This window comes from Equus quagga, chromosome 11, assembly GCF_021613505.1.
Source record: "Equus quagga isolate Etosha38 chromosome 11, UCLA_HA_Equagga_1.0, whole genome shotgun sequence".
Taxonomy (NCBI): domain Eukaryota; kingdom Metazoa; phylum Chordata; class Mammalia; order Perissodactyla; family Equidae; genus Equus; species Equus quagga.
Genome location: NC_060277.1, coordinates 81476322 through 81489478, shown reverse-complemented (window position 1 = coordinate 81489478; position 13157 = coordinate 81476322). Strand labels below are relative to the sequence as shown.

Below are 13157 nucleotides of genomic sequence, written 5' to 3'. Positions count from 1 at the left end.
ACTGTTTCCCTTACTAGAATGTAAACTCTACCACAGCAAGGTCTATTTACCTTATATCTCCAGAACCTATAAGCCAGGACTTAGGCACGGAGTAGAAGTTCAAGCATTATTTGTTAAAAGAATACTAAATGAATCAAAGATTTCTCTATTGCATAACAAAAAGAGCAATATATGTTGAATATCACATGGTGAGGTGGCATAGAATACTGCCTAAGTGCACAGACTCTGGAGACACACTACCTAGGTTTGATCCAGGTTCCCTTCCTTGGCTGTCACCAAGGACAATTTACTTAATTTCTCTTTGCTTTGGATTCCTCATCTGCAAAATGAAGACTGAAACGGTACCTAACTCATAGCTAATAATATGCTTAACTTGTCGCCATGGTCCATAGTTAGCAAAGAAACATAGCCCTGGGAAATGCAGGGGGGAGAAAAGGAAGTCTTATGGTAAAATATCATACTATACATATACTTTTGTTAGTCTGAGAAGACATTCTTTACGTAACATGAGAAATTGCCCAAGGGAGATAACCCAAACGCTATAATTCCCTTATGAGCATTTTAAAAGGCAGAAAACAAATTTCACCTCCTTAGGCAGGTATTGAGGTCTTAACTGTTTACTGCCAAACGACGTTAAATACATCGACTTTGCTGCATTTCATTTATGAAGATAGCTAGCCTTTCCCACATCTGCTCACTCTACTCCCTTTGCCTAAAATGTACCTTTGATTCTAACTGTCCAAACTCTATTCAGCCTTGAAAGTACACTATAAATGTTAGCTTCTTAATAAAACCTTTCTGGATCTAAAGTACTAAAATATTCCCTCTAAATTCTCATGATGTTTTGCTGCATCTTCTTTATGGATTATAGTGATTTCAAGTATACATATCTTAAAACCACATTAGAGGGGCCAGCCTGGTTAAATTCCCACGTTCCCCTTCTCGGCGGCCTGGGGTTCGCTGGTTCGGATCCCAGGTGCAAACATGGCAAAAAGCCATGCTGTGGTAGGCGTCCCACATAGAAAGTAGAGGAAGATGGGCATGGATGTTACCTCAGGGCCAGTCTTCCTCAACAAAACGAGGAGAATTGGCAGTAGTTAGCTCAGGGCTAATCTTCCTCAAAAGAAAAAAAACAAAAGAAAAAAATCCCACCTTAGGTTATACGCTCCTAGGAAGTACAGATATACTTTGTCAAAGAATGCTTAAAATATAGAAATGTACTCTTTACGAGTTTGACTTTGGAACTTTCTGACTGAGACCCAGAGTAAGAGATACATTTTACATCATGACCTAGTAAACATATACATATATAGGAATATATCTTTGTGTGTGTCACAAAACAATACTCTCAACATCATTTTCTATTATACTCTATTTCATTTTTTAAATAGTTGTCCTGACCCACTAAATTGACTTAACGACTCGCTAACTGTTAAATCTGGAGTTCAAAAACACATAACCCTTCAGCATTTGGCCTAGTGCTTTTCATGTAGTCTATAAATGTGCTGAATACACCAACTTGCCCCTCCAATTATTCCTTTTATTTGGCCTTGGCAATGATATTTATCATCCTGTAGAGCCAAAATTAAATAGATTTTACAAAAGTATGCACTGCCCAGAAAGGAAGCCTGAATGTTAGTGACTAGCAGTCTGAGGAATCCTTTCTTCAGCTATTAGGAGTATCCGAAATTTGCTTACGTGACAGCCTGAGGGCGAACCACAACTCCACCAGTACAACGACTGGGTCTTCTGGGGGAATCTGTAGCCATAGCTTCATTCACAAAACCTGTTTCCAAAACAAAAAGATAGACAAAAAAGGATCATTACTGTTGGGAGTAGAGGGAAAGGTTTATGGTTGCTCACTAGAGATCCCTTTTCAAAAGTCCCTAAAATGTAGGAAACTTTCCCAGCAATTCCTCTTACACAAAAAAGGGGGAGGGTGAGAGAGGAAGCAGATAAAAAAAAAATTTCAAATTATCATGAGATTTCTGTATTTGGACAAAGCCTCAGAACAACATAACTAGTTCACTCCTGCTGGACCCTTTGATCTACTGTTAACAGAAACTAGAAAGATCAGAGAACCAGATCATGGGAAGGCAAGTCTAGCACAGGATCACTTTATAAAAACAAACGTGCTACCTCTGTGGGCCGAAATTAAAGAATTTACTGAAATCTTACGTTAAGATAGTGAAAATACACACGGTACAATATTTCAAGACCAAATGGAACAGTGAAGTACCAGTTTCTAACTAAGACTGATGGGAATCCATCTATGAGTAAGACTGCATATCATAACTGCATATGATGCTGGATGTTAACAAGACTTATTGTGGTGATCATTTCACAATATATACAAATATCAAACCATTATGTTGTACACCTGGAACTAATACAATGTTATGTCCATTACATCTAAAAAAAAGACTGCATGATCACAATTTAACAAGATTTTTTAAATCCTATTTGTAAACCCCCTGCTATTGTAACCTAATCACAAGAATCTAAGTAATAAAAACTTCTATGACATTAGAACCTCCTTATCCTTTCCTGTCACATCACTAAATCCTGATCTTTGAATGTCTAACAGCATCTGAATCACTGGGGAGGTTTTAAGAGCATGGAGTGTACTTGGTTAAGGTTAAAAAAGGTTTGACAGCAATATTAAAGATCTCTTGCAGGGCTCAGGTAAAGCCCACAGCCTGGAACTAATCTTGAAAACCCCTAAAACCATCACTTCTAAGTAGAGAGCATTCTATCACCTTATTTGAAAACTCGCAAACTGGTAAGTCCCATCTGCTGCAACCAAAACACCCTTTGCCCCCAGTAGCCCAGGTACCCTTTCCTCGGTGAGCACCTTCACTGCCAGCCCCTCCGCCCTCTCATTTCCATTCAACCCTTTATTTCCAGAAACACAGCCTCCCAAGAACTGTCCTTTAAGGGCCCTGTCTCCTGAGGACGACCCTCGCCAGCCCCTCAGGCCCCCCTCTCCTAAAAGACACCAGCACAGAGATACCCACTTAACCTCCAACGCGGAGCCACCACTGCCCCCGGCCGCCCTCTGGCCCCTTGCCCTGCCTCCCCTCCCCCTCCAGTCTCGACAGCTCTCCCTCGTCGAATTCCAGCCAGCCGCGCCCTCTCCCCTCACGCTGCTCGGCCCCATCCCCGCCAAGCCTCCCCAAAGCCACAGCCCCGCCAGCCTTCTCACCGGCCGCCCCGCCGGTAAACGCTGTTCACCAGCTCAAGGCTCACTGTTTGGAGTCTCCCCTCGTGATTGACGGCTACCACTTCCTACCACGCCTCAGCGGAACTACCGTCCTAGCCAATCCCAGAGGCAAATGGCTGCGGCCGGGCACCGCCCTTGGAGGTCAGCTTCGCCAACCAGCTAATAGAAAAGAGGCGGACCCGCCTCCTGAATTTATCCAATCCGCTGGGGCTCGAGGAAAAACAAAACAGTATGTAAGTTCGGGTGAAGCCAAGGTGTCAGGTTCGGTTGTGAACGCAGGCAAGTGGAGAGGAGTTGCGAGCATGTCTATTTTCCTTTGCAGGCAACACCTTCGGGGCTTTGTCAAAAAGCATCATGCCCCAGCCTCCTGTCCACCTCACCGGAGCGTCGCAGCTGGGAGTCGGAGGACAGGGGGACTGGTCTGTTTACATCGAATTCTCGCGACAGCTAGTTTGAAGCTCAGAGCACGTGGACATGACAGCTGACAATCACTTTGCGCTGGCCACTCACCCATTCCGAACCCGCCTTCTGCCCCGCCCTTTTCGGTGTGTTTACCTTCCGGGAGCCTAGGCTGGCTTGTGCTGGTGGGCAGCCCTGGAGCGAAGGAGGTGTTGATCTGAATGAGGGGCGCGCCTGGTAATCTTGTCAGTTTGAGCTAGGTTTGGGGACCACGCCTGATTCCTTCCTTACCTGTTTCCAACTCCTATATGGAAGAGATCGAGATCTCCCGGTGTATTGTCAGTTACATTTCTTTTATAATAGTGATATCATTTATTGATTTATTGAACGATCGCTCAGCGCAGTCCTAAGCACTTCATAAGTTTGATCAAATTTAATACGACAGTCCCATGAGAATATGGCTTATTCATAGGCATAGACATTGTTACAAATTGGCTGATACAGCAGTAAAAATTTTAAAAAGGTTTTAGCACAGTGGAGAAGGGAAGAGTTTAGTAGAGAAACTGCCTACCCGGAAATATGCAGTTAATCAGGTGCTAGAAGAAGAAAGATAGAGCTGAGAAACCACCCATTTGCTCTTGACCGTCAATCCATGCCAATAAATAGAACACCCAGAGTGCTATTAGGCGAGTGTTTGAACTTTGGCTTATAAAAGATTTTGAACATTCGTCTTCTTCCACTACAGAAATTCCCAGCATTATCTGCCTTTTAAGATTTGCTTCCTACATTAAACCCACTAAAGAAGAAATCATTCCAATATTCTGAATTCCTTCTGTTCTTGCGCTATGACTGGCTTACTTCCTTGTCTTTGAAATGTTTTTGGGGTGTTTCTCTTGTGCGTATCTCATTTTCCCCACCTAGAAAGTTAAATTCCTTCTAGGCCTTAGTAGACTAGGGCTTTCACATTGTTGAATTCCCCTTAACACCTAACAGCCCTGAACACAACAGGTATTTCAAAATTCAGACTTATTTGAGTTAAATAATCATTATTCTCATGCAATCCAGGCCCCAGAGCAGAAATAAAGAGGAACTCCAGAGGAGACCAATAGGTAATAATCACAAACGGGATAGCCAGCATTTATAGTAGGTTTTTTGGTTTAAATAGCTGTTTTATAAGCATTGTTAAACTCCATAATTCTTTGACTATTCCTCTGCAAAGTTATGGAAAAAACAAGGAAACAAAAGAATTGTAAAGAATACGCTTGAACACAAGCTCACCCATTCATTCATTCAACAAATATTTGAGTACATATGAAGTGTCAGGCATTTTCTAGGCTCTGGAAATACAGCAATAAACAAATCAACCAATGTGCTTGTTCTCAGCCAGAGAATTTACATTCTGGTGGGAAGACAGAAATAAAAGCACGAACAGAGAAATTCAAGTAGTGTAAAAGGCAATGAAAAACAATAAGCCAGACAAATAGAGATGGGAGATGGCTCATTTTAGGTAGTGTGGTCAGGGAAGCCCTCTCAGGAGATGACATTTGAACAAAGACCTCAATGAAGTTTGTGAGAAAGCTGCTCTAAGGGGAAAAGCAGTTTAGACAAAAGTGTTACCAAAACCAAAGTGGGTTTGCCTCCTGTTGAGTTAGATCAGACTCTCCACCAGGAGTGGCTGTCTCACAAAGTGTATTTGCGGCAAATAGCAAACCATGGGGAATCATTTCCAAAGTCATGGCGTCCCCAAACAAAAGGAAGCAGGGACCTTTATTTCAGAGGGGAATGAATATTCAAAAGGGAGTGGTGAGTATTTGCTTGTGCAGGCTCGGATGGAAAACATGCTTCCACATACACTGCAGGTTATGGTAACAAGGCCTAAGCTCCTCCTGGAGAGATCTTAGCATTAAAAATGAGGCAAAGGTCAGGGGCCGGCCCTGTGGCCGAGTGGTTGGGTTCCCCGTGCTCTACTTTGGCGGCCCAGGGCCCAGGGTTTCACAGGTTCGGATCCTGGGCGCGGACATGGCACCGCCCATCAAGCCGTGCTGAGGTGGTGTCCCACATGCCACAACTCGAAGGACCTACAACTATGTACTGAAGGGCTTTGGGGAGAACAAGGAAAAATAAAGTCTTTAAAAAGAATAATAATAAGGCAAAGGTCATAGGGGTAGCTCTTGTGGTGAGACTTGGTTTAGTTCAGGGTGGTGGGTATTACATCTCCTTAACATAACAAAAGGAAAAAACCAATTTGGAAAGACAGTTAAATGCTTCCAAACCCATCCTTCAGTTCCTCAGGGCGATTAGTCAGTGACAAAATCCCTCCTCTAGTTTTTATCCTGCTCCTAAGGTCCATCTTCTGAAACTGCTTCCTGCTGAGCGTGGGCGTTGTCGTAGGGACCAGGAGTGGAGCAGACCTTCCAGCTAATCTCAGATAGGTTTGTGGGTCACCAGAGGCATGGCCCCAAGTTGTTCCTAACAACCATCTGTAATTTTATAGCCTCAATGTGTTCAGTATATGTTTAGGATCTAGGCATACTTCCCACTCCTTCCAGCTTCCCCCAGCTCTTTTATTTTTTTGTTATTTTGTGGAAGAGTAGCCCTGAGCTAACATCTGCCACCAATCCTCTTCTTTTTGCTGAGGAAGATTGGCCCTGAGCTGACATCCATGCCCATCTTCCTCTATTTTATATGTGGGACGCCCGCCACAGCATGGCTTGAAAAGCAGTGCCATGTCCGCACCTGGGATCCAAACCGGCGAACCCTGGGCTGCCAAAGCCAGATGTGCAAACTTAACCACTGTGCCACCGGGCTGGCCCCCACCACCTCTTTTATAGTCTATGTCGACAAAAATAACCAATCTATAAATGAAAATTTGGGTGAGTTTATTCTGAGCTGTAATCTGAGGACCATGGCCCGGGGCCTTTCTTCCCAAAGGAAGAAAGAGCACCAAAGAAGTGAGGTATACAGAGTGGTTATATACCCCCAAACAGGATGTTTCATATATGATTGAACAAGAGTTTCACATCAGAGTGTGTGGTTAGCAACATCAAGCGACGCCCTACCCAAAGAGGATTTAGGTGATCTTGAGATGAACCGCTTTTCCAAGTTTTAAGATAGACCCAAACTCCTGATTAGTATGGTGGAGTTTGACCTCCATAGGCAAGGGAAGACAGAAGTTTCCATATTTATTGAGTGCATCTACTACCTGCAGCCATAGGTATAAGTTCTCTTTTCCATAATGGGTAGAATTATGAGCACTCTTAAGGAGCGCCCAAGCTGTTTGGGGACCAAAATTTTCCCTCATAGGTTTATCATCCAGCCCTTGGCTATTAGGGATCACTGGTAACCCTGTCCCTTACTTCATCAGGAGATTACACTGGTATAAATTCGTAGAAGGGTAGAGTGGAAATTAATGGTAATTGGAGAAGCTCTTCAGATATTGTGGCCCTTTTTGCTGCTGCATCTGCCATGTTATTCCCTTTTATGGCCCCTGATTCCCCACTTTGATGGCCTTTACAATGGACCACAGCTACTTCTTTGGGGTCCCGTACCAGTTCTAGCAGTTTAAGTATCTCTGGCCCATCTTTAATTTCTTTACTGCTGCTGTTAAGAAGTCCTCTTTCTTTCCAAATGGCTCCATGGGTGTGAATTACAGAGAAAGCATGTTTACAGTCTGTGTATATTGTTATTATTTTTATCCCCCAATTCCAAAGCTCTGGTGAATGCAATTATTTCTGCCTTTTGGGCCAAAATGCCTGGTGTCAGCCCCTTGGCTTCTATGCTTGCATGCAGAGACACTACTGCATAACCTGCTCTTCTTTGTTCGTTATTCATGAAGCTGCTTCCATCTACAAACCATACTTCCTCTGCATTAGGCAAGTTTGCTCCTGAGATCTCTGCAGCTAGAGTAAACCCGATCAATCACTTCTGGACAAGCATGGGTAATAGGGCCATTGGAATCAGGGAGCAGGGTAACTGGTTTTAAGGTATGACAGGGTTTTAAAGAAATCTGAGGGGAATCTAGCAGCTTAGCCTGATATTGTAGTATTCTATTTGGAATAGCCATAGATGTCCTTTAGTCTATGGTAGGCTAGAGATTTGATGGGGGGGTCCACACTGTCATAAGTTGGCCCATGGTCAGTTTTTCAGCTTTCTTGATTAAGAGGCAGGGGGCGGCTACAGCTCTCAAGCTTGGGGGCTATTCTTTCTCCACAGTAATAAGTTACCACTCCTTTTAGGGGTACCAACATTTGGGTTAGCACTCCTATAGCTATTCCCTGTCTTTCATGAACATATAGATCAAATGTTTTGCTCAGGTCTGGTAAGGCCAGTTCAGGCGCTTCTATTAGCAAGTTTTTAAGCTTATTGAAAGCTTGGTCACATAGCTTATCCCATTCGAAGGGGTCCGTTTCTGGCCCCTGCGGTTTATCATAGATATCTTTAGCAATTAATCTAAAGTTAGGGATCCAAATGCGGCAAAAGCCAGCCATCTCCAAGAATTCTCATAGCTGCCTCTGAGTTTTTGGTGAAGCAAGGTGACATAGTACCATTTTCCTCTCCTGGAGAAGGCTATGTTGTCCCCTTGAAATGATGAACCCCAAATACTTTACAGTCTCTTTAGATAGTTGTGCCTTCCCTTTAGACACTTTATTTTTCTTACTGGCTAAGAAGTTAAACATATTTAACTCTATTCTGATGCTATCTACCTGGGGATAGAATCAGATCCCACAGGTTAAGGGTTCAGTCCTACAGGATTACCCTTTGCCTCCCGTTTTAGATGCCAGTTGTAAATCTAGTTTGTCACCTGTGCTTCTGACCAACCAGCCACAGACCAGAGGTTCCCACAACCCCCTCCTTGGGCTTGATTAATTTGATAGAACGGCTCACAGAACTCAGGAAAAGATTTTACTTAGCAACTGGATGGAGGAGAAGCATAGAGAAAAACATGTGGGGAAGGGGTGTGGAGCTCCCAGACCCTCCCTGGGCATGCCACTCTCCCCGAATCTCCACATGTTCACCAACCCCGGAAGCTCTCCGAAACCCATCCCTTTGGGTTTTAATGGAGACCCCATGACCTAGGCACAGCTGATTAGATCGTTGACTATTGGCAACTCAATCTTCAGCCCCTCTCCCCACCCCAACGCTGTCGCGGCGTCCCACATAAAACAGAGGAAGATTGGCACAGATGTTAGCTCAGCGACAATCTTCCTCACACAAAAAAATATAAGGCAAAGGTCATAGGCATAGCTCTTGTGGTGAGGCTTGGTCTGGTTCAGAGTGGTTGATGATTACATCTCCTTAACATAAGAAAGGAAAAAAACTATTTGGAAAAACAATTAAATGCTCCAAATCCACCCTTGAATTCCCTGGGGCAATTATTTGGTGACAAAAGGAACAACAAGCACAAAGGCCCTAGGAAAGGAGGGAATTCTGAGGAAGAACAAGAAAAACAGTATGATTTAAAGAAAGTAAACTAAGTAGAAAATGATAGCAAACTAGTCAGGAGAGATAAGCAGTGGCCGGCTGGAGCATGGTCTTATATAGAATTATAAGTGTAACTGCGGACCCTTCAGGACCAATTCAGCTGACCCCGTCTCTTATCAACAGAGTGACTAAGAATTGCCTTTCAGAAAATCTGCAAAGTCATGTAGCCAGGGCATGCGTAAAAGAAGAAATCGTGACCTGAACCAACCTTGGAATTAAAGATCCTCCTCCCCACGGACCCCAAGGGCTGGGACACCACTGGAATGTGACAGGTGGACTCTTATCAGAAGTGAGGGGTCCCTCACTCACGAAGATCCGGTGTTAAAATTCCTTCCCCACCTCATCAAAAATGTGTAGAACCCCATGATAAATGTTTAGAACCCTGTCAGAAATGTTGAAAACCTTACCATAAATGCTCAAAGCCCACAAATCAAAACCTGTCCTGCCAGCATTTCTACGTGCCAGCCTGTTCTCACTAACCTCTTAAATTTTGCCCCAAATCCTGAACTGGGGAGACAGATCTGAGGGTACATGCCCCCTGTCTCTCTGCAGATTGATCTCGCAGAATAAAAGCTGATTTTTCCCCCAAATGCTGATACCGTTGACAAATAGAAATGGCAAGCAAATAGGATATATTGGAGAATATGAGGAAACCATTTGGTGTAAACCTAATTAGGCCTGACCTTGTTTTTCCCAAAGGGCCTGACTGAGGCCTTTGAGCATGCATTGTATATCTGCTTTAGATATTCCCTATGGCAGGAACAAAGGCCCTTGAGATAAAGGTGCAACTTCCCTCCCCCTCCCAACGCTGGCATTTCCTTAAGGATTAAGCATCTTTCCTTAGGCTAGAAACTGATTGCTGCGCTCACCTGTGACCACCCAGCTCCGAGACAACAGACTTGCTTCCTGCTACACCCACCAAGATAGCAGACCCACTACCTGCTGTGTCCATCAAGCGCTGTGCCGACAGGGCAATCTTGTGACTATTGTGGGAGGGACATTTCAATCATATGTGAAACACCCTCTTTGGGGGTATATAACCACTCTGTACACCTCACTTCTTTGGTGGCCTTTCTTCCAAAGGAAGAAAGGCCCCGGGCCATGGTCCTCAGATTTTAGCTCAGAATAAACTCTCCCAAATTTTCATTTATAGATTGGCTATGGGTTATTTTTGTCAACACCATAATCAACTGGCTTGTTTAAGCACATCGGGCAGTGAACTGTAATTTTATGCGGTAACACAAGGCGTTTCAATTTTATTCTAAAGTGGGAATCTACTAAAGGACTTTCGGCTAGAAAATGTCATGATCATATTTACATTTCCAGAATATCATTCTGTCTACTACACGGAGAATAAACTGTTGTCAGAGAGGAGACAAGAGTGGAAGCAGTGGGTCAAGTAGGGGGGCTGTTTCAGCAGAGGAGGTGGGAGATGCAGCCCAGAAAGGGGCCCAGAAGTGAAGCAAGAGGTGAAAAGTAATCAATTCCAGAATATTTTGGAAGAGAGAATTGAAAGAACTTGATAATGGGTTGGATGTGGGATAGAAGGAAAAGAGAATCAAGAATGACGCCTGTGTTTTGGGCCCGAGCAACTGAGTGATGACATTTACAGACGTGATGAACGCTGGTGAAGCTACACATCTTTTAGGGGTGTGAATTTCTGTGCCTTAGTTTCATCCTTTGTAATTGTAGAAAGACTATTATAAGCCTCACAGGACTTTTATGCAGAGTAAGTAAATTTAAAATTCTTAGAACCAGTTGGAAATTTCTCCAAATTAACTAGTTAACTAATTAACCAACTAGTTCTAATTACTCCATTTTTTCTCCACAAAGATGTGCGAGATTCTCTCATGAGCCTTCAAATAGAGCAAAAACGGAATTTGTAACGATCATTTTTCTGAATGGAAGTAACTTGTGGGTGTTTAATACATACTGCCAGCTGAGGAGTCCCGGTGTTGGGACATAAGGAAACTTTTCAACAATCTGTTCCTATGACTGAGCAATCCCAGCCAGAAAACTCATTTTCAGTGTAAAAGAGTGACTTCAAGCCAGAGTTCTGTGTTCTTCCAGTTGCTACAGTGATCCATTATAATAAATCACGAATGACTGAAATGGCCTCTCCTTTGGCCCTGGAGATAAAAACAAAAGTCCCCAGAGAATTGTCAGGGAACTAACCATATGCAAACTGAATTTCAAAGTCAGTTTATACTTTAAGGTGTGTTTTGTTTCAGCAGGATTAAAATTCTTTTTGAGGGGCCAGCCCTGTGGCCGAGTGGTTAAGTTCACCTGCTCTGCTTCGGCGGCCCCATGGGTCGACGGTTCAGATCCTGCGCGTGGACCTACACGGGGCTCATCAGGCATGCTGTGGCGGCATTCCACACAGAAGAACTAGAATGACCCACAACTTCAATATACAACTATGTGCTGGGGCTTTGGGGAGGGAAAAAAGAAGAGGAAGATTGACAACAGATGTTAGCTCAGGGCCAATCTTCCTCACCAAAAAGCATACTTAACAAAAAAAAAGAATTCTTTTTTTAGCCTCAAGCAAGCCATTGCCTCACTTACCCTGGCCACCAAAAACACTTGGATAATAATCATATGATTTAAGCAGTGGTGAAATAATCTTATTTCACATAGAACTCTGGTGAACATTAATATTTTAATGTTCAGTCAAGTAAAAGGAAAAACAAAGAGGTTAAAAAAAAACCATCATGAGAAGTAGGTTCATCACTCTGGTTGGGGATGTTGATATCAAGGGAGAATACGCATGTGTTGGGGCAGGATGTGGATAGGAAACCTGTACCTTCTGCTCAGTTTTGCTGTGAATCGAAAACTGCTCTAAAAAGTAAAGTCTATTTTTTTTTTCCTTTGAGGAAGATTGGCCCTGAGCTAACTGCTGCCAATCCTTGTCTTTTTGCTGAGGAAGACCAACCCTGAGCTAACATCCATGCCCATCTTCTTCTACTTTATATGTGGGACACCTACCACAGCATGTCTTGCCAACCGGTGCCATGTCCTGGGATCCGAACCGGCGAACCCCCGGCCACTGAAGTGGAATGTGCAAACTTAACCACTGCGCCACTGGGCTGGCCCTGTAAAGTCTATCTAAAAAATTACATTTCTCTAAAATCCTCCAATTGTGAGGTAAAAATACATTAATTACTCAGAGTAATAGACTTCTTTTGGTGCATTCATTAGGTTGAAACTTTTGAACACTACCTTTTGTAGTAATCTCCTAAAAAGTAGAATTCCAAACTCTGTAGAATAGAAAAACCATAATTCAAGTCAAATAAACATAATTCAAGGTCATTTCATCTCACGTCTATTTAATTATAATAGTGCCTACCATTTGTCTCTTACATATTGCTAGATAACTGTTTCTTTCTTTTTTTTTTTTTTGAGGAAGATTAGCCCTGAGCTAACTGCTGCCAATCCTCATCTTTTTGCTGAGGAAGACTGGCCCTGAGCTAACATCCATGCCCATCTTCCTCTACTGTATATGTGGGATGCCTGCCACAGCATGGCTTGCCAAGCAGTGCCATGTCCACACCCAGGATCTGAACCGGCGAACCCCAGGCCGCCAGAGCAGAATGTGTGAACTTAACTGCTGTGCCCCTGGGCCAGCCCCTAGATAGCTGTTTCTAAAACAGCATTTTCCCACGTTTCTTTTGTAAAGGTTTTATTTTTCCTTTTTCTCCCCAAAGCCTCCGAGCACATAGTTGTGTATTCTGGTTGTGGGTCCTTCTAGTTGTGGCACATGGGACACCACTTCAGCATGGCTTGAAGAGCGGTGCCATGTCCGTGCCCAGGATCCCAACCAGTGAAACCCTGGGCCGCTGAAGCAGAGCACGCAAACTTAGCCACTAGGCCATGGGGCCGGCCTCTCTTGAGTTCTTTAAAATGTTTTATTTATTTATTTATTTATTTATTTTTTGAGGAAAATCAGCCCTGAGCTAACACCTGCTGCCAGTCCTCCTCTTTTTGCTGAGGAAGACCGGCCCTGAGCTAACATCTGTGCCCATCTTCCTCTATTTTATATGTGAGACGCCTACCA

General features: G+C 43.5%; 1 protein-coding gene across 10 annotated transcripts in view; it reads right to left on the bottom strand.

Moving 5' to 3' along the window:
- BCAS3 (BCAS3 microtubule associated cell migration factor) overlaps positions 1–3591 on the bottom strand; it is a 570105-nt gene extending 566514 nt beyond the window's left edge. For 4 of the 10 annotated variants that reach the window (XR_006890461.1, XM_046674304.1, XM_046674313.1 and 1 more), the window contains exons 1-2: positions 3206–3590; positions 1699–1786 (exon numbers count right to left, since the gene is read on the bottom strand). Coding sequence is in view for 9 of the 10 variants with exons in the window: in XM_046674304.1 (XP_046530260.1) it covers positions 1699–1769 (71 nt within the window). In the remaining variant the exon portion in view is untranslated. Of the gene's footprint in view, positions 1–1698; positions 1787–3205 lie in introns of all 10 variants that reach the window. The other 6 variants (XM_046674305.1, XM_046674308.1, XM_046674307.1 and 3 more) reach the window with 4 other exon arrangements.
- Positions 3592–13157: the final 9566 nt, after the last annotated feature.